Here is an 18,473-nt window from a genome sequence, read left to right as displayed (position 1 = left end):
ACACTCACTCTCGCTCAGTGAAATTGGATGGAGGCGTCTGTGATCAGCAACTTTCAATCTTGTTACAGATTCTCAATAGGATTTAGGTTTGGACTGTGACTCGGCCATTCACATACAGTACATACACTCACTGGCCACTTTATTAGGTACACCATGCTAGTAACGGGTTGGACCCCCTTTTGCCTTCAGAACTGCCTCAATTCTTCGTGGCAGAGATTCAACAAGGTGCTGGAAGCATTCCTCAGAGATTTTGGACCATATTGACATGATGGCATCACACAGTTGGCGCAGATTTGTCGGCTGCACATCCCTGATGCGAATCTCCCGTTCCACCACATCCCAAAGATGCTCTATTGGATTGAGATCTGGTGACTGAGGAGGCCATTTGAGTACAGTGAACTCATTGTCATGTTCAAGAAACCAATCTGAGATGATTCGAGCTTTATGACATGGCGCATTATCCTGCTGAAAGTAGCCATCAGATGTTGGGTACATTGTGGTCATAAAGGGATGGACATGGTCAGCAACAATACTCAGGTAGGCTGTGGCGTTGCAACGATGCTCAATTGGTACCAAGGGGCCCAAAGAGTGCCAAGAAAAAATTCCCCACACCATGACACCACCACCACCAGCCTGAACCGTTGATACAAGGCAGGATGGATCCATGCTTTCATGTTGTTTACGCCAAATTCTGACCCTACCATCCGAATGTCGCAGCAGAAATCGAGACTCATCAGACCAGGCAACGTTTTTCCAATCTTCTACTGTCCAATTTCGATGAGCTTGTGCAAATTGTAGCCTCAGTTTCCTGTTCTTAGCTGAGAGGAGTGGTACCCAGTGTGGTCTTCTGCTGCTGTAGCCCATCTGCCTCAAAGTTCGACGCACTGTGCGTTCAGAGATGCTCTTCTGCCTACCTTGGTTGTAACGGGTGGCAATTTGAGTCACTGTTGCCTTTCTATCAGCTCGAACCAGTCTGCCCATTCTCCTCTGACCTCTGGCATCAACAAGGCATTTCCAGCCACAGAACTGCCGCTCACTGGATTTTTTTTCTTTTTCGGACCATTCTCTGTAAACTCTAGAGATGGTTGTGCGTGAAAATCCCAGTAGATCAGCAGTTTCTGAAATACTCAGACCAGCCCTTCTGGCACCAACAATCATGCCACGTTCAAAGGCACTCAAATCACCTTTCTTCCCCATACTGATGCTCGGTTTGAACTGCAGGAGATTGTCTTGACCATGTCTACATGCCTAAATGCACTGAGTTGCCGCCATGTGATTGGCTGATTAGAAATTAAGTCTTAACACACAGTTGGACAGGTGTACCTAATAAAGTGGCCAGTGAGTGTATATATGTATGTTATGTAGCTCTGGCAGGATGTTTAGGATCAGTGTCCTGATGGAAGGTGAATGGGTGCAGCCTTTAACAGGTTTCACTCCAGGATTGCACTGTATATTGCGCCATCCATTTTCCCATCAACTCTGATCAACTTCCCTGTCCCTGCTGAAGAAAAAACTCCTCACATCACGATGCTGCCACCACCATGTGTTACGGTGGAGATGGTGTTTTTAGTGTTTTGCATTTAGCCCAAAATGATCCACTTTGATCTCATCTGACAAGAGCATCTTCTTTCACATGCTAGCTGTGTCCTTTTTCAAACTGCAAAGGTGACTTCTTATGACTTGCTCTCAAAAATGACTTTTTTATTGCCACTCTTCCATAAATGCAAAATTTTTGGAGTTTAATAATAGTTGTTCTGTGGACAGATTCTCCCACCTGAGCTGTGGATCTTTGTAGCTTCTCCAGATTGACCATGGGCCTCTTGGCTGCTTCTCCAATTAGTGCTCTCCTTGCTTGGGAGGTCAGTTTAGGTGGACGGCCAGGTCTTTGTAGGCTTGTATAGTATATGTGTCATACTCCTTCCATTTTTGGATGATGTATTGAACAGTGGTCCATGAGATGCTCATTTCTAATTTTTTATAACCTAACCCTGCTTTGCTCTTCTTCACATCTTTGTCCCTGACCTGTCTGGTGTGATCCATGGTTTTCATGATTATGTTTGATCCCTAATGTTCTCAGACAAGCTTCTGAGGCCTTCAGAGAACAGTGGTAGTTACACTGAGAATAAATTACACACAGGTGGACTCAATTTACTAATTATGTGACTTCTGGAGGTGATTGGTCACTTAGAATTTTATTTAGGGGTATCAGAATACAGGGGGCTAAATACAAATGATGCATGTCACAATTTTGATATATGAAAAATGTGTAAAAGGTCACAGGGTATAAATACTTTTTCAAGGCGCTGTATTTTTCTTTATTATGTTACCAAAAGTCTTCACACCAGACAACACACTAAAGTGTTAGAAATCCCAGATTCGGCATATATTTATACCAAGCAGTTCTAACACTTACAAAGTGATACACATGAATTAGTAAATTCCTGTACTCTTTGAGTACTGACACATCTTTAACAAGGGCGACCAGGGGAGGGTAGTCGGTGCCGGGTTCTTAAAGGCACAGTACTTGAATACAGTCCACTGAGCCGACTGTCAGCAAGCACTCCCCTGGTCCCTTGCACATAGACAGTTGGGACCAACACCACCTTCCTCACGACGTACCTTATTCTTGCTCCAGCCTCCGTAGTCCGGGCAAAACAGAGGCAGAAGAGGCAACTGTTGTCCATCAGGGAAAACAACTTGTTTAATGTAACAGGTTGTAAAGAATAAAGTGACCAAAATACATCACTGGAGTCCTGATCTCTCCCTGACGCTGGCTACATCCGTACCCACAACGGCTGCAGAAGCCGGAGATCATAAAAATCCACATGCTGGAATCTCGGCACCTGAGACGACTTCAGCATGGGGCCCTCCTGAAGACCCATGGTGCAGTCTTTTAGACTATTCTGTAGTCCTTCAGATTCTATGGCAACAGTTCTCTCCTGTCCAGAGGCCTGGCAGTGCCCTGGGTCATATACGTCTGCCCGGTTCAATGATCCGGGCAGTTCTGGAGGGAAATAGCAGTTTCCTGTGGCCTTACTGCTGCTGCTGCTGGCCCAGGCCTCTGTTAACTATTACTGTCCCTAACTCTTAGGACATTTAAGGAGCACTCCACATTAGCAAAGCAGACAGATTGGCCCCATAACATGACATAACACATTGTAATACAGATAAAACATATACATTATATTACATCACAATGCAGTAAACACATATAATACACTGCAAGAATATAACACAGGGACATAAACAGTGCATTAGAGGAACCACACAGCAAGGAGAATAGAGTGCTTGAGGGAGCCGGCCACCTCCTTACACATCTGCGGTGTAAATCTATGCAAGACATATTTCATCAAGCAATACTGATTAGCAGATTAATTTTATAACTTACGCCTGCTATTAGGCAAATATAATAAAATATGGTAAAACATGCATGTAGCATGCCTTGAGATCTGTTAAATATTTAGTTGCACCAAGTCCATCAGAACTAATAACTACATGGAGAGATCTGAGTCTAGCTTGGCTAGGCTAGGCTTCCCTTCACTTGTCCAGTTCGCTGCCCTAGCCCCTTACATAAATACCCTGGCCAAGGCGGAGTGGTTTCTTGGCTCCTGCCTGCCAAGTGTTCATAGCTATACTCCAATAAGTAGAAGTCGAACACAATTTTTCTGCTGTGACTTTTCTTCATAACGCTAGATAACCATACTTTTGTTCTTGGCTTTTGATAGACATTATAATGAGCAAAGTAACTTTTCAATTGTTTCTATTTCCTAACATACCACTTCAATTCCAATTTGGAGATGAAACATCCTGAAGATCATAATCTTTCTGTTTTCAAGGGTGTGACAACTGTTCATAATACAGAGGCTTGTAATATTGGGTAATTGTACTGAGCTATGTCACAAAAGTACTAGATGCAATATGCCAATGGTAAAGCAATGAGAGTGAGTGAACTAAATAGCTGTACACACAATTAATGAAGGGATAACCTTGCGGCAGCTCTGTTCACTCCAACATATACATGGAGATATAGTCCAGATAGTTACCCCCTATATGAGCCCAAACATAAAGTTGCTCATAAAGAGTGTCTTTTGCTCTGATGGCCTCAGCCCCTCTATGTGCTACGTGGTCAGATTTTCAATTGAATGGCATGTAACGTTTTGTGGTCAAGGTACTCATCTCTTACGCCCCAGCACGTTACATGAAAGTGTGGGGCCTAGCTGGATGTTGGGATTTGTGCTGTGAGGGCGCCCATGTAAACTGCCTGTAACCGATGTTGCTGGCTGGCCAGGACCAGATGTTTGACAGTTCAAAGAGGGAGACTACCAGTTTAAAATTAAGCTTTTACCAACAGTTTTTTGGGGATGGTTAAATACAGTAGACAGTTGGGTACATATCTTCTTAAACATTTCCTTCATAATGCACATTTCTGCTCCGGATCATGCTATCTCCAGGTTTCCTCTATCATTGAGAACACCCACGCCATGCGGCGCTACTTGCATTAGATCTTAGGTCCCTTCTCTACACACATTGAGCCCTTTCTGACTTCCTGACGGGAACTGTCTGTTTCCCTTCAGCTTAGCCCTGCTCACAATGGGGTAGTTCCAACCATTAACTCTCTCTGTCCCTAATATCAAACAACACACATTATCAGCATTACTAACACAAGTCACAATTAAAATTACAATAACACTTTTTTCTTCAAGGAGGAATGTGGGCAATGTGTCCAGTTTCTTACAGGCCAAGCTAGTAACTAAAGGTTCTATGATGTTGTACACATCTTCAGATTTTGGCAGGACCAGACAAACATCTAGAGAAAGATCAAGCTGTACTTCAATCCACTTGTTCTTTCAGGTTACAAGGCACCAGCAAATGTGTCTTGCAGAGGGCTAGTCCACTTTCCTCATTAGAACCACATACATGCTTCCGCCATGCATGTGATTGGGGGTGTTGGAAGAGAGAGCATCAGAGAAATGAGATGACAGCCATTATGAGCCCATTCAGTGTGGAAGGTACATTTATGGTCACTTTCAGCCATAGCCTTGGAATTAATATATGGACTTCTTGTGTTTCAGCCATTCTAAAGCCAAACCTTACATGACGAAAGATCATCTCACCAAGTTTATCAACCAGAAGCAGAGAGACAGTCGTTTAAATGAATTGCTCTTTCCTCCAGCAAAGATCGAGCAAGTACAAGTTCTCATAGAAAAGTACGAACCCAGCGCCATCAACAAGCAGAGAGGTGGGATTAATGTGCTCTATCCTTCCATGGACGTTCTGTATTCAGGGAACTCCTAAACTCACCCTAAGAACCACGCTGCATTTTTTTTAATGCATTTTTTTAATGCAAATATTAAGCTGTGTTTTATGCTATGTACCCACGTTGCAGAAATGCTGCGGAAATTTCCGCAACATTTCCGCAACTCCAGTCGTGGGTAAAACGCGTGTGAATTCGCATGCGTTTTTCCCGCAAAAAAACAAGCGTTTTGCAAGTGTTTTCCGCTCGCGGAATGCTTGCGCATTCCAAGCGATTTCAAGCATCGCTTGGAAATGTGATTGACAGGTTGGTCACACTTGTCAAGCATAGTGCTTGACACGTGTGACCCAACTTTTTACTATTGATTCTGCCTATGCAGCATCAATAGTAAAAGATAGGATGTAAAAAATAATTAAAAAAAATTAAAAATAGTGATATTCTCGCGAGAGCGCGACATTATCAGCGATCATTCGCGCAAAGCATTACTGGGACCGGAAGATGCCGGGAGCGTGGCGGACAGGCGGGAAGGCTCCAGCGGCCGTCGGAAGGTGAGTATATGCCTATTTTTTATTTTTATTCTATTTTTTACAGGATTATGGTACCCAGGGCGTGGAGGACAGTCTCTCCTCCTCCAGACCCTGGGTACCATCCACACATTGAACGCTCACTTTACGCATGGTGGGCATAGCCACATGCGTAAACTGAGCGTTTCAATGCAATCCTATGGGTGCGGAATCGCCACGATTCCGCAAAAAGAATGAGCATGCTGCGTATTTTTCCGCTATGCAATTCCGCAGCGAAAAAATCTGCAGCATTAGCACAGCATTGCGGAATCCCATAGGATTGCATAGGATGCGTCTTCTTTGCGTTTTCGCGGAGATTCCGCAGCAGAAAAGCGCAGCAAAAACGCAAAAAAAAGCATCGTGTGCACACAGCCTTATAGTACCAGCAAAGTCAATGAGATTTCAGTAATCTCATGCACACATTTTGTTTTTTTTCCTTACCGATTTGGAAAACTGCTGCGTATTTGCAAACTGCAGCATGTCATCTCTTTTAGTGTTTTTTCAGCATATTTGTAGTGTTTTTCAAAAATGTGCAAAAAAATGCAATGCAAACTCTTCAAGAAAACCCAGGTATCAGTTTTTGCAGCGTTTTTGGTGCAAAAATGTAAGGAAGTTAAATAATGCTTTTTTGGGGGAGACGGGGGGGGGGCACTAAAACTTATCATCATACCCAAAGGATAACAAAAACGCAGCGATAAAAACGCAGCAAAAATGCAGTAGAAATGCAGGAAAAAATGCAGCAAAAACTCAGCAACACCTACTTTTTGTGAGCAGCTTCTCTACTGTCAAAAGAGCAGGTTTTATCTGCAGGGGGGGGGGACACTGAAAAAATGCAAGGTGTGAACATAGCCTAAGGCTAACATTGTCTAAAGGCCCCGTTACATTTAGCGATGCACCAGCGATCCCGACCACGATATGATGCGGTCAGGATCGCTGGTGCATCACTAAATGGTCGCTAGTGAGCTGCCACACAGGCAGATCTCACAGCGATGCAGCGATGCTCGGCGGTCGTTACTCACCTGTCAGACGAGGCGAGGATGACGTCTTCCGCCAGTGTCCATGGCTCGCTTGTCGGCGCCAGCAGGAAGCCAACGACGAGAAATGGACCAGGCCGATCTCGTGCGATCAGCGATAGCCAGCGGGGGGGGGGGGCGGTCGGAGGTAAGTGTCACATGTAGCGATATCGCTAGCAATATCGCTGCTGCGTCACAAAATCGGTGACGCTTTAGCGATATCGCTATGTGTAACAGGCCCTTAAAGCTCCCGGATTTGTTTTCTCATTTAAAGGAATTAACTCAACATTATACTTCAGTAATTTACCACTTCCCAGCATGCCAACTTTCTGGTTGGTGAGGGGCAGACACTCCTGACTGAGTGACAGTTCAGGCCAGAAGCATCATCACACTGATGGCCTGAATATACTATAGGACTGACCTAGGCCACTGCATATGCCCAGGTGCAGATGTATACAGGGTGGGCAATTTATATGGATACACCTAAATAAAATAGGAATGGTGACAGTTTTCTTGCTTAGGGTGTCTTGCATTGAAATCTGCTGCAATGACTCAGGTACTGCGTTCACCAGACATCAACACAATTTCTATCCGCTCCTCATGTGTTAAACTCTGCGACATGTCAAAGGCTGTAAACAAAGAGAAACTTGTAAATAACTCATGAAAGAATAAAGTTACGTTAAAACCAAGGACACCATTGTTGTTTTTGTGAAATTCTCATTAAGTTTGATGTGTCACATGACCCTCTTCCCATTGGAAAAAATAAAGTTGGATCCAAAATGACCGACTTCAAAATGGCCGCCATGGTCACCACCCATCTTGAAAAGTTTTCCCCCTCCCATATACTAATTTGCCACAAACAGGAAGTTGATATCACCAACCATTCCCATTTTATTTAGGTGTATCTATATAAATGGCCCAACCTGTAGAAGTGAATGTAGCCAACGTGGTGGTCGGGATCAGGATCTGGTGCACATGTACTCTACTGAGATCTCAGCCAGAGTCATTGAATGAAGAAATAAAAGTCTATATCAGTGAGCACACCAGAGAAGGAGGTAGGGGCACTGCAGCTCTGAGGAGAAGCAGGGTGCAGCAAGGAAATGTAGTTTCAGCAGAAAAGAATATGACCGCCTATTCAGCTCTGTGAAGCAGGATGCACTTGTAGCGCCCCTGAGGGTTCAGTCGCCACAGAGGCACTGCACCTCCTCCTGAGGTGTAGTATTCCACTTCCCAGGTAAGATGGTAACACCTGACCAGACTCCAGCACCTACATCCAGCACAGACACCTTAGAACAGCAGAGCACACTTTATGGCAGCTGCTTTGGTTCATGAAGGGTGCTGCGTGGTGGGTGCAGCTTAGAAACACTAGAGGGGAAAGCTGACAGGAAGTTAGTCAGAGGATCCCCAACGGGGATGGAGAGAGGACATGTTTGCAGCAGCTCCCTGTGAGCTGGAGCTGTTGGCACGGAAAGAGAAAGAAGGATCAGTTGTTCAGAAGGAAGATAGATAAGAACGGAATGTGAGGAGGAGAGAGGCTGGGGACTAGGGCTAGTGCAGAGCCCTTTCCTAAGTTCAATGCGCCAAGGCCGGGTGCCGGTATCCGAAGCGCTGTGTGATACTAAGGATCCTGCTGCAGAAACCGGAGAAATAGAAGTTGTGACCACTTTATTCCCACCTAAGACTCGAAGACACAGTGGCAACTTGTGTGTGAGCCGGGACATGATTGTATGGAGTCCCCGAAGCAGGCTACAGCCACCTGTCATACGAGTGGAGTTTAAGTAACATCAAGAAGGACGAACTTGAGTGTAATTCAGAACTACAAGTACTTCAGATTAGTGCCAGAAAGGAGACGTCCAGAACAGGCACATTTGGAAGGAAGTGCTGGAAAGGTTAATCCATCTGCCTGGGAGTTGGCTGAGCCCCTGACCTGGAAGCTGCAGCATTGAAGCGAGCACCTGTCTGTGCCAGAAACGTGAGTAAAAGAATTGGAACTGCACTCAGCTGTGTCATTGCCTCCTTCCTGCGCCAACCTACTCAGCACTGCTACATCTCTGTGCCTAACACTACACCATGTACCTCAACATCTATTCTCATCTGCCCTGGGACTACAGCTCTACCTGTAGAGAGCTATTCCATCTTTGCTGCCTTATACCATCTGTCCCAGAGGACCTGCACCACAGCGTCGGCTTAACACCTTAATTGCCGAGCACCACAGGTGGCGTCACGAATTATCTACCTATAAACTTTATTCAGCTTCATTACACCTATTTTTACATGGACACCCAGGGCCACGGACCGGGTCACCACCACCGTTACACATCCCTTTAAGACACCGGTCCGGTATCGAGTAATCCCACAGCCCTGGGGGTGATCCACACTGAGAGGTAGAAGGAGATACAAAAGACACACAGGTGCAGGAAGGAAACTTTATGTTGAGCTTGTAGTACTGTATATATTGGCAATAGTTATGCAGATACTGTGCTTTATAAATAAAAAAAAAAAACATTGCCATTGTTGGAATAACCTTTTAACATTCTCACTGTCCTTCATTTTCCTAATTTTTAGCATGATAATAATTGTTAAACACTTAGGCTGTGTGAAACTATATAGCTACACTAATCTAAAAATCTGCTCTGAAAAAAAAATACAACAATACTGGATTTTTACTACATTTAATAAGCTGAATTTCCCAATACATACACCACCCATTTGAAAAAGAAATTACCCCATTAAACTTCATCATAATCTATTGTATAGTCTGTGATGGCAAGATTCATAGCCAAATCCTTCCCTAATGAGGTATACAGTCTCACATCAGTGTTGTGGGAAATGCACCCAAATGCTTTTGCAGCCACATGGCAAGTTCTTCTACGTTTATATGCTTCTCTATAATTGCTGCACAAGCCAATTCACAGGATGTGATATTCCTGAAGAATTCATGTTCTCCAAGATTAATACTGTATATTCTGCTGTCCTGACACACCTCACTTCTGTATGGCTCCCAATACAATTTGCCTATTAGGCTAGAGCTCCATACATTACAGGTTTAAAGATCACACTATGAGAGTGATCGCTGCTGGCCGGTGGCTGGTGCTCACCCGGTGGGTCATGTTCCAAAGCAATGTGGATCACATGCAAAAATGGAATATTATCCATGGAGATTCTGTTTGCTAAGGAATCAGCACCTTTCATGGATCTTACTATAGATTCTACAACCCACGGACCACAACCTTTTAAGGTCAACCATTTTTTTGATCAGTAGCAGATCTGCCGAACATGACGCCGAAAAGTCCTATACAAACTAATAAACCTCATCTGTGTCATCTCAATACTGTATATAATATTACTACTTACTATTGTTTAAATATTTTTCAAGGGAAAAACAGCAAAGTAAAGTTATAGTTTGGAACTTTATGATTGATTTGAGCATTTAATCTATCTGTGTGCTGTCCAGATGCAAAATGGGTAGCACACAATGACCGATGCAAGTCAATGTGCTCCTTCACGTAAATGTTTTAACACAGGGACCAATAGTCTGCACATAAACAAATGGCAGCATGCTGCACTACTTTGGTCTATATTCCAGGTCAGTGCACAAAAACAGATCATATGTGGGTTACCATTCATATATCATGCATTTGTCATGGATCCATTGCAATTATTAGCATAGGAAGCCTTTTTTTTAAAAAAGCCTTATGGAAGTAAAGAACAGGCATACCGATAAAAATATGGATGTAAAATGGCCAATTTTGCACATCCCTAATGCAAACTCTAACAAACAACTGCTTTCTCTATTTTAGGGCAGCTGTCTCCAGAAGGAATGGTTTGGTTTCTCTGTGGCTCCGAGAACAGTATTGTGTCAATGGACAAGTTACTTGTGAATCAGGACATGAACCAACCTCTTACTCACTACTTTATCAACTCCTCTCATAACACATACCTCACAGGTAGCTCTTTTACATATTATATATTATCCAGAATTAATAATTATTTTAAAAAATCAATTTATCCCCTATTCGAGAATGCGGTTCTGCAGCCCAGTTGTGAACGGAGTGGAGAAGAACATGTGCGGCCTCCACTCGAGTCATTGTCTATGGGGCTCGGCTATTTCCATCAGTCAAGTAGACAATAAATGGGCCAGAGGCCCCATTACATTCATGACATGGCTGTAGAGCCTTATTCCTGGGGTTCCAGAGCCCCATTCTTGGAATAACTGGTTGTCCCATGGCTGATCAGTAAGTTATCCCCTATCCAATGGGCAGACTACCTGGTTGATCATGTCATGATGAGACTGAGAGAAAGTAATAAGCGATAATGGTAACTGTAGGTCATTAATGGATCATGGGACATGAGAAAGGTATAGATGAAGTAAAGAATAGTAATAACCCATTTTTTTAATAATTTAACAGCTGGTCAGTTTTCTGGGATCTCATCCCCTGAAATGTACCGTCAGACCCTGCTCTCTGGTTGCCGATGTGTGGAGCTAGACTGCTGGAAGGGGAAGCCACCCGAGGAAGAACCCATCATCACTCATGGATTTACAATGACGACAGAAATCCTTTTCAAGGTGAAAATTATGTTGCTAAAGAAAAAAATGTAAAGTGATGTTAAATAGAAGTACGGTTTAACCGGAAGGGTATGACCTTCTGAAGAAGCATATCTTGGGACAAACAAATGGATGAGACTTATGTGAAAATGCTCTCTGTACAATATACTAGTCCATTGCTGACTACTATTTTCCCGTTTTCAGGACGTCATTGAAGCTATCGCAGAATCGGCCTTCAAAACGTCTCCTTATCCAGTAGTCTTGTCGTTTGAAAACCACGTTGACTCGTGAGTATTTCTCTCCACTGTGATGCCAGACCCATCATTACTTGCAAGAATTAAAGGTTTTTTTCATAACTACTAAATTGATGACCTGTCCGCAGGATAGAAAAAGAAAAGTCCAGATAACCAACGACAAATCGCATGGTCTGTGTGCAGCAATGAAAAAGAAGGAAATTCAGCTCCCATGCTCCATTATAAAAATGGAGAAGACTTTTGTGAAGAAACCAGATTATATCTTAATTACCCAGATGACTATGTTTAGCAAACCAAGAGGAATCGATTTTTGTCTGTGTGTTGGGTTTTCGATTTAAGTGTTGATTTCTGGTGGGTCAAGAAAACAGACTTTTGTTTGTGTAAGCCTGGAATATTTACTTGCAAGCAGATATTTGATATAACATAGTGTGCTTTTATCCTTGATGAATAGTGAGGTCTACTGATATGCTAATTATACATTGACTAGCCCAGATAGTTTGTTGATTTTTAAAGCAGATGCGGAAAATCTATGCAAATAGATTACATAATCAAACAAGGCAACTTGGTCGTCACCAGTCTTCTACTTATCTGTAATGCTGGAGTGAAGAACACTGGGTAAATCTTAAAATAGGTTACATACCTCTGTATAAAGAGACTCAGAGACAGAGGGAGAGAGTCAGCTGGAGATTCTGCCAAACATCCAAAGAACCAGAGACAAGACTGCAGCCAGTTCATCATGGCACAATCACGAGGGACACAAATCTATCATTCTATAGGAAACAACCTAGGAGTTTTCAGCTCCGATTGGAAGGATACAGATCTGCTCCATTAACCATCACTGAATCATGGATACATTTGGAGAAAGCCAGGATTGGAACCCGCTGGTCGCCTGGCTCCATGGAGATGTTCAGATAAGCCAGGTGGTGGCTCTCATGTCAACTGGCTGTGGTCCTTGTATGGACTCTGTGGACTGTCATCTCCCTACGGTTGTCATTACCTCCTCTCTATGTGATACACAGGTGGGGTAGCCGACCCTGGGAGCTCTGACGTAACATCTGCCATTCTCCCGGCGGGTCAGTGGAAGGGTGAGACATTGTAATGTGCTCCATCTTGTGGAATTTTGCTGGGACTGTTCTATGTGTTATCTGTCTGTTTTGTGGTTCAATAAAGCATTGCCACACTGTTTTACCCTTAAAAAAAAATCCTATAGAATGATAGATCTGTGCCTCTCGTGATGGTGCCATGATGGTTTGGCTACAGTCCTGCCTCTCGTCTGTTGGGTGTATTACAGAATGTCCGGCTGTGTCGCTCTCTCATAGTCTCTTTGTCTCTGATTCTTTTTATACAGAGGCATGTAACCTATTTTTAGATTTAACCAGTGTCCTTCAGTCCACCCTCACAGATAAGGAGAAGACTGGTGATGACCAAGTAGCCTTGTTTATGTAACCTATTGGCATAGATTTTCCTCATCTGTTTTAAAAATCAACAAACTATCTGGGCTAGACAATGTCTAATTAGCATATCAGTAGACCTCACTATTCATCAATGATAAGAGCACACTATGTTATATCAAATATCAGCTTACAAATCAATATTCCAAGCTTACACAAACAAAAGTCTGTTTTCTTGACCCATCAGAAATCAACACTCAAATCCAAAAGCCAATACTTCTATACATACAGTAGTCATCTGAGTAATTAAGATATAATCTGCTTTCTTCACAGCTTTATTGAACACTCCAAAAAAATGAAATGCATTTCGCATCACTTATGATCCTTTTTCATGGTATTTTTATGTCAAGAAGACAGCTCATACGTGATCTGAAAGGTGTTGCATTTTTTGTACTTGTGCCTTGTTCTATTTTTGTGGAATATTCAATAAAGCCTCCATTTATATACTGGATTTCCATCTTTCTTTTCATAAGGACACAATAAGAGCAGTATGCAAGTCACTTTTATATTCGCTTTATGCTGGAATTTATATTTGAGCTGATCTCTTGCAGTGCCAAGCAACAGGCAAAAATGGCCGAGTACTGCAGAACATTATTTGGAGACATGCTACTGACTGATGTTCTGGAAAAGTTTCCAGTAAGTACAAATCGGATCTGATTAACTGTGCTCCATTCAACATATGGTCCACTTAAATCATTTGTTTGTCAGAAATGTGGGGCCTAATTTATAAATGTGGCCCAATGGGTCTAACTGGTGTTTTATGGGCCTCTTTAGATCCCTTTGCATGTAAATTGAAAACTTTTATTGAGTGGGCAGTCTTTTCCTGACAAAGATGTACATACTATTGTAATAGAAAAAAGAAAATGGTGGCACTCACCGCTTCTGAATAAAAGTCCAAAGTTTTATTCACATTATTAAACCTGTTGGCATGGAAGAGAGTGGACCATGAGATAGAATGTGAATTTTCTTCACATGTGAAACTCTCCCATGCCAACAGATTTAATAATGCGAATAAAACTTTGGACTTTTTTTAGAGAACAGGCTTAGGCCGATAGGAAATACACTGAGAACATGGCACTGCTCGGGTCCTGGGTTCAAGTCCCACCAAGGACATCATCTGCAAGGAGTTTGTATGTTCTCCCTGTGATTGCCAGGGTTTCCTCCAGGTTTTCTGGTTTCCTCCCACATTGCAAAGACATACTGACAGGGAATTTAGATTGTGAGCCCCATTGGGGACAGTGCCAAAAATGTCTATAAAGCGCTGTGGAATTAACGGCGCTATATAAATGAGTAAAATAAATATAACGCCTTTTTCCACAGTGCCATTTTTTTCCTTCTTTGTTGCTTCTGCATGATATTGTAAAGAGACCGAGGTCGGTATCCATTGACGAGCTACTGCTCCCTAGCACCCTGGCACTTTACAGGAAAACCGTGTCCCAGTCCCAGTGTGCTGTCAGGTGTGGGGTGATCCACACTCACTTGTAGGCCGCAGGCCTCTGCTGTCTCCAGGCCTCCGTCTTCAGGAGCTGCCGCACACAACTCATGGGACACCCAGTTAATTTTAACAAACAGAAGTTTACTTGACAGTTAAAGTTCATCAGATTGTAACATGTAGGATAGGGCACAACACTTCTTATTCCTTATTTCCTTAGCACAACACATCTCCATCCCTACCATCCGTTGTTCCTGGACTATCTTTATGCCCACTAGCTCCGTCAGTATATGCTGACCCTAGCAGCCCACTACACTTAAACTTGACTTTGTTACTGTACTTCCCTGAGTCACTACCAGGAAGTGCATGCTTTTCACTAGCACTACCACCTTCCCACTGTGGGTTTGTCCCAAACATTAACACTATCTATACTACACTATCAACATTATACATTACCAACATGTCCTAAAGCACTGCTATACACTATGCATGTTATACTAACAATAATAGTATAGGGCACAACACTTCTTGTTACTTATTTCCTTAGCACAAAACATCTTCAGCCCTACTATCCATTCCTCCTGGACTATCCCTCCGCTTTCTGCCTCCGTCAGCCCCAGGGATTTCCTGTCCAGTCCCGCAGTGCACCCGAGATCTTTACCTTCCCTTCACACAGTTCCATATCCCTTTTCCCCTGTGCACCAGAGGACACAAGGTGCCCTTTAGCTCCTACGTTGGGCTTTGAGCTCCTGATGTTGCTTGAATGTCTGCACAGGATTCTAGTATGACCATCCACTGCTTTGAACGATAGGTACAAGCTGACCCAAGCAGCCCAGTACACTTGAACTTGACCTTTACTGTCCTTCCCTATCTGAGTCACTACCAGGGAGTGCATGCTTTTCAGTAGCACTACCCCTTCCCACTGTGGGTTTGTCCCAAACATTAACTGTAACTTATTCTAAACCTTCAGCTAAACACAGGTACTATGCTTATACTGTAAACTATCAATATTATATGTTACCAACATGTTGTAAAGCACTGCTATACACTATACACATTGTACTAACAATACTTTCACATTACACATTAAATGTATAGAAACGCATGGCACTATTCATATTACACAATATTGACGTGATTGATTTGTGCAAGGATAGGAACACAGTAGCACAGACCATCACTCATGTATTGCTTCCCACTTTGAACATGGTCATCTTCGACAATCCAGGAACCTGTACGAGAGATGCACACCGGAATAAAGAGCTCAAGTTCCTTAGGTCTGTAGGACAGCATAATAACCACCGCCCAACAGTCCATGGGCGCATACTAAGTCCTCTTCCTATACAATACTTAGACTTGTTGGTTAGAAATGCAGAACTGATGTCCATCCGAGTCCATGAGCACAGTCCAGTTTCTTCAATCCAGTAGTGACATCGAGTCATCCAGTTTGCTCTGCATGACCCCTGTCCCACTGATATGGGACAGCGACACAGAGTGTTCAACTTCTTGCAATCAGAGGCCCATTGGCCAACACATCAAAATCTCCAGCAATCTTGGAGCCAAGTCCATAAAGTCCTGACCTGTCTTGAGTTTTTGGGTCATCTGCTTCCTCCCCTCCCCCTTTTGTGCACAACAGTCCCTTCAATTGCATTGTGATGCCCTTTGTGGCAGAATTACTGGGTCAGAGTTTATAGGGGCGATGTGCAGTCTATAGGGACAACAAGGGTTTCGCATCCTTTGATTCTCTACAGTCCCTCAATCCAACAGGGAGATACGCAAATGTGCATAAAACAAACAGGGAAGGGCAAACACAAATACTTCAGCCATCCTGACACTGAGGGTCGCGGTCAATACCAGACCTCCTGCTCACAGGAACGCATAAAAGTTCTTTTCTTCTTTATGTGTGTGAGCAGGTTGTGGGATGCAGTGACGGACAGGAGGCAGAGCAAGGGTTAACAGTTTTATTTAACAGGGAAATACTCCATGCAGGGAGGTAAAGGGTTAAACAATGGATTAAACAGTATAAATGGCAAAGGATATGGTGAGGTGAAGAACAACGGCTCAGATAACAGCAGTTCGGTTGTACTTGTGTCAGGAGTTCCTCAAACTGTAACTCCTGCTGTGAACTCAATAACGTCGGCAACGGCTGGTGTGGTGTCTTTTCCAGGAAGGTCCTGAGGACAGCCATGCCCTGTCTTCTGGCGGCAGCGGTCGGTCTCTGGTACCTTCCGCTCAGCCTACTCCATATACCGATGTGGCCAGAGGAGCGTGGGCCACAGCATTGTCTGAGCCCGACGTGGCCCCTGCACGACTCTCCTCACAGTCTCTGTCAGCGGTGGCGGTGCTTTAGTGTGGGCCTACACTGTACGAATGCTCTGGGACAAAGCACTCGCTAGTCCCTGCTGCAGTGTCTGACAAGGGTATGGGTCACAGTCCTGTACGAGCCCAACATGACTCAGCAAATATTTACTGGCACAGTGAGGGTGCAAGTGTCTGTCCTGTCCTTGGTCACTCTTATGGGGCACGTGTGTTGTACTCACGGACACGGAACGTTCTGTGCCTTGCTTTCTGGTAGTCACCGGCACACTGCACCTTTCTCTTTAGTCACCGGGCACACACTGCATGTTCCGCTCCCTCCTGGTCCCCGCTGTTGGCAGCGGGAGATGGCGGACACTGGCCTGTACGCTTCTGATGCTCCCAGGACAGAGCACTCCTCTGCCTGGCTGCTGCTGGACACACGTCTCCCCTCAGTGGAGCAGTCCCTCTTCTTTTGGTCTCCTGCAGCACGCCTGGTCCTTCTGTCTGCTGCGGCCCCTATGCAGGCGGTAGGGCCTGTTGCAGCTCCGGTACTGTCTGGAGGGACAGGGCGTAGCGCTCCTCTGCCCTGGGTTCACTCCAAAATCCCTCTGCTATTAGCGCTTTTCTCTTTTATGTCCCCACCCCCCTCTGTCAGGAGGAAGGTCCGGCCCACTCATGCTTCCCTCCGGCAAAAGGAGACGGTCCGCCTCACTAAAGCTTCCCCCCAGGAACAGGGGATGCAGCCTTGCTAGTTCCGGACCCGGTATGCAGGTACCCGCGGTCTCGTCATCCCCCTTATTCGTGCATTCAGCACTGCTGAAATCGGTCGCACCTGATGTGTTCTCCATGACCACAGTTTAGATCACACAGCCATCCTCACTCATGTGTCCTTGGCGTCTCATTTTCCCATGTACGCTGTTGAATAGAAGACCCTTGGCGGATAGAAACTGCCGCCGCAGTACCTGTAACCTCTGATAGGCCTGAGTCCCTGGTGCTGCCCTTGGAAGAAGCATGGCTGGATATCATCTCCCTGCTGCTACTGTGGAAAAGCACCACTGTTTCCAACAGTGTAGGACTTGGAGGTGTACGAGCCACCGCATACCACCCCCCATGGCCCATCTTCTTTGATAAAGCGCACGTGGTCCCACGCTTTAGGAGTGGATCCGTGCTGCAGGGATCCGGCATTTACATAAACACGGTGGCCAATCCCGGCCTCCTAGATGAACCCAAACTTCCGCTGGGGACTGAAGTGTTGAATCTGATCATGGGTCATCCAGTCACCGACCTCTGTGCCTCCCGAGCACTCCAGTTGGGCCCGCACCCATTTTTCCGCCTTTTCTTCCCCTTGATTATTTTGGCAAACTATCAACTTCTTGGAGTCTGGGGCTGGAGTCTTCTTCATATACATCCGTGGCAGGAGAGTGGGGGTTGCTTCCGGCATGACACTATTCACATTACACAATATTGGCGCAATTGGTGTCTTCAGGGGTATTAACAGTAGCACAGTCCACCAGTCTTACATCATAGAAGTAGCAAATGTGGCTGCTAAGGGGACCTTGGATTGAGTGGATCTAGTCAAGTTTGGCTGCTTACCTTATTTTTATTACCGTAGCGTTGACCCCTTTTACACAAGCACTACAGTGATAAGCGTTTATTGAACCA

The 18,473-nt window shown here is 44.4% G+C and overlaps 1 protein-coding gene across 1 annotated transcript in view; it reads left to right on the top strand.

The window, feature by feature from the left end:
• The window catches only part of PLCB2 (phospholipase C beta 2), a 191,495-nt gene that overhangs the window by 131,989 nt on the left and 41,033 nt on the right, over positions 1–18,473 (top strand). Inside the window, exons 9-13 of the mRNA XM_073566732.1 lie at positions 5,073–5,239; positions 10,631–10,777; positions 11,240–11,397; positions 11,581–11,663; positions 13,633–13,717. Of these exons, the coding sequence (XP_073422833.1) occupies positions 5,073–5,239; positions 10,631–10,777; positions 11,240–11,397; positions 11,581–11,663; positions 13,633–13,717 (640 nt within the window). The remainder of the gene's footprint in view (positions 1–5,072; positions 5,240–10,630; positions 10,778–11,239; positions 11,398–11,580; positions 11,664–13,632; positions 13,718–18,473) is intronic.

Source organism: Dendrobates tinctorius, unplaced genomic scaffold, assembly GCF_039654945.1.
Source record: "Dendrobates tinctorius isolate UK_male_01 unplaced genomic scaffold, ASM3965494v1 ptg000019l, whole genome shotgun sequence".
Taxonomy (NCBI): Eukaryota; Metazoa; Chordata; class Amphibia; order Anura; family Dendrobatidae; genus Dendrobates; species Dendrobates tinctorius.
Note: the sequence above shows the minus strand (reverse complement) of the source record. Positions and strands in the feature narration are given on the sequence as shown.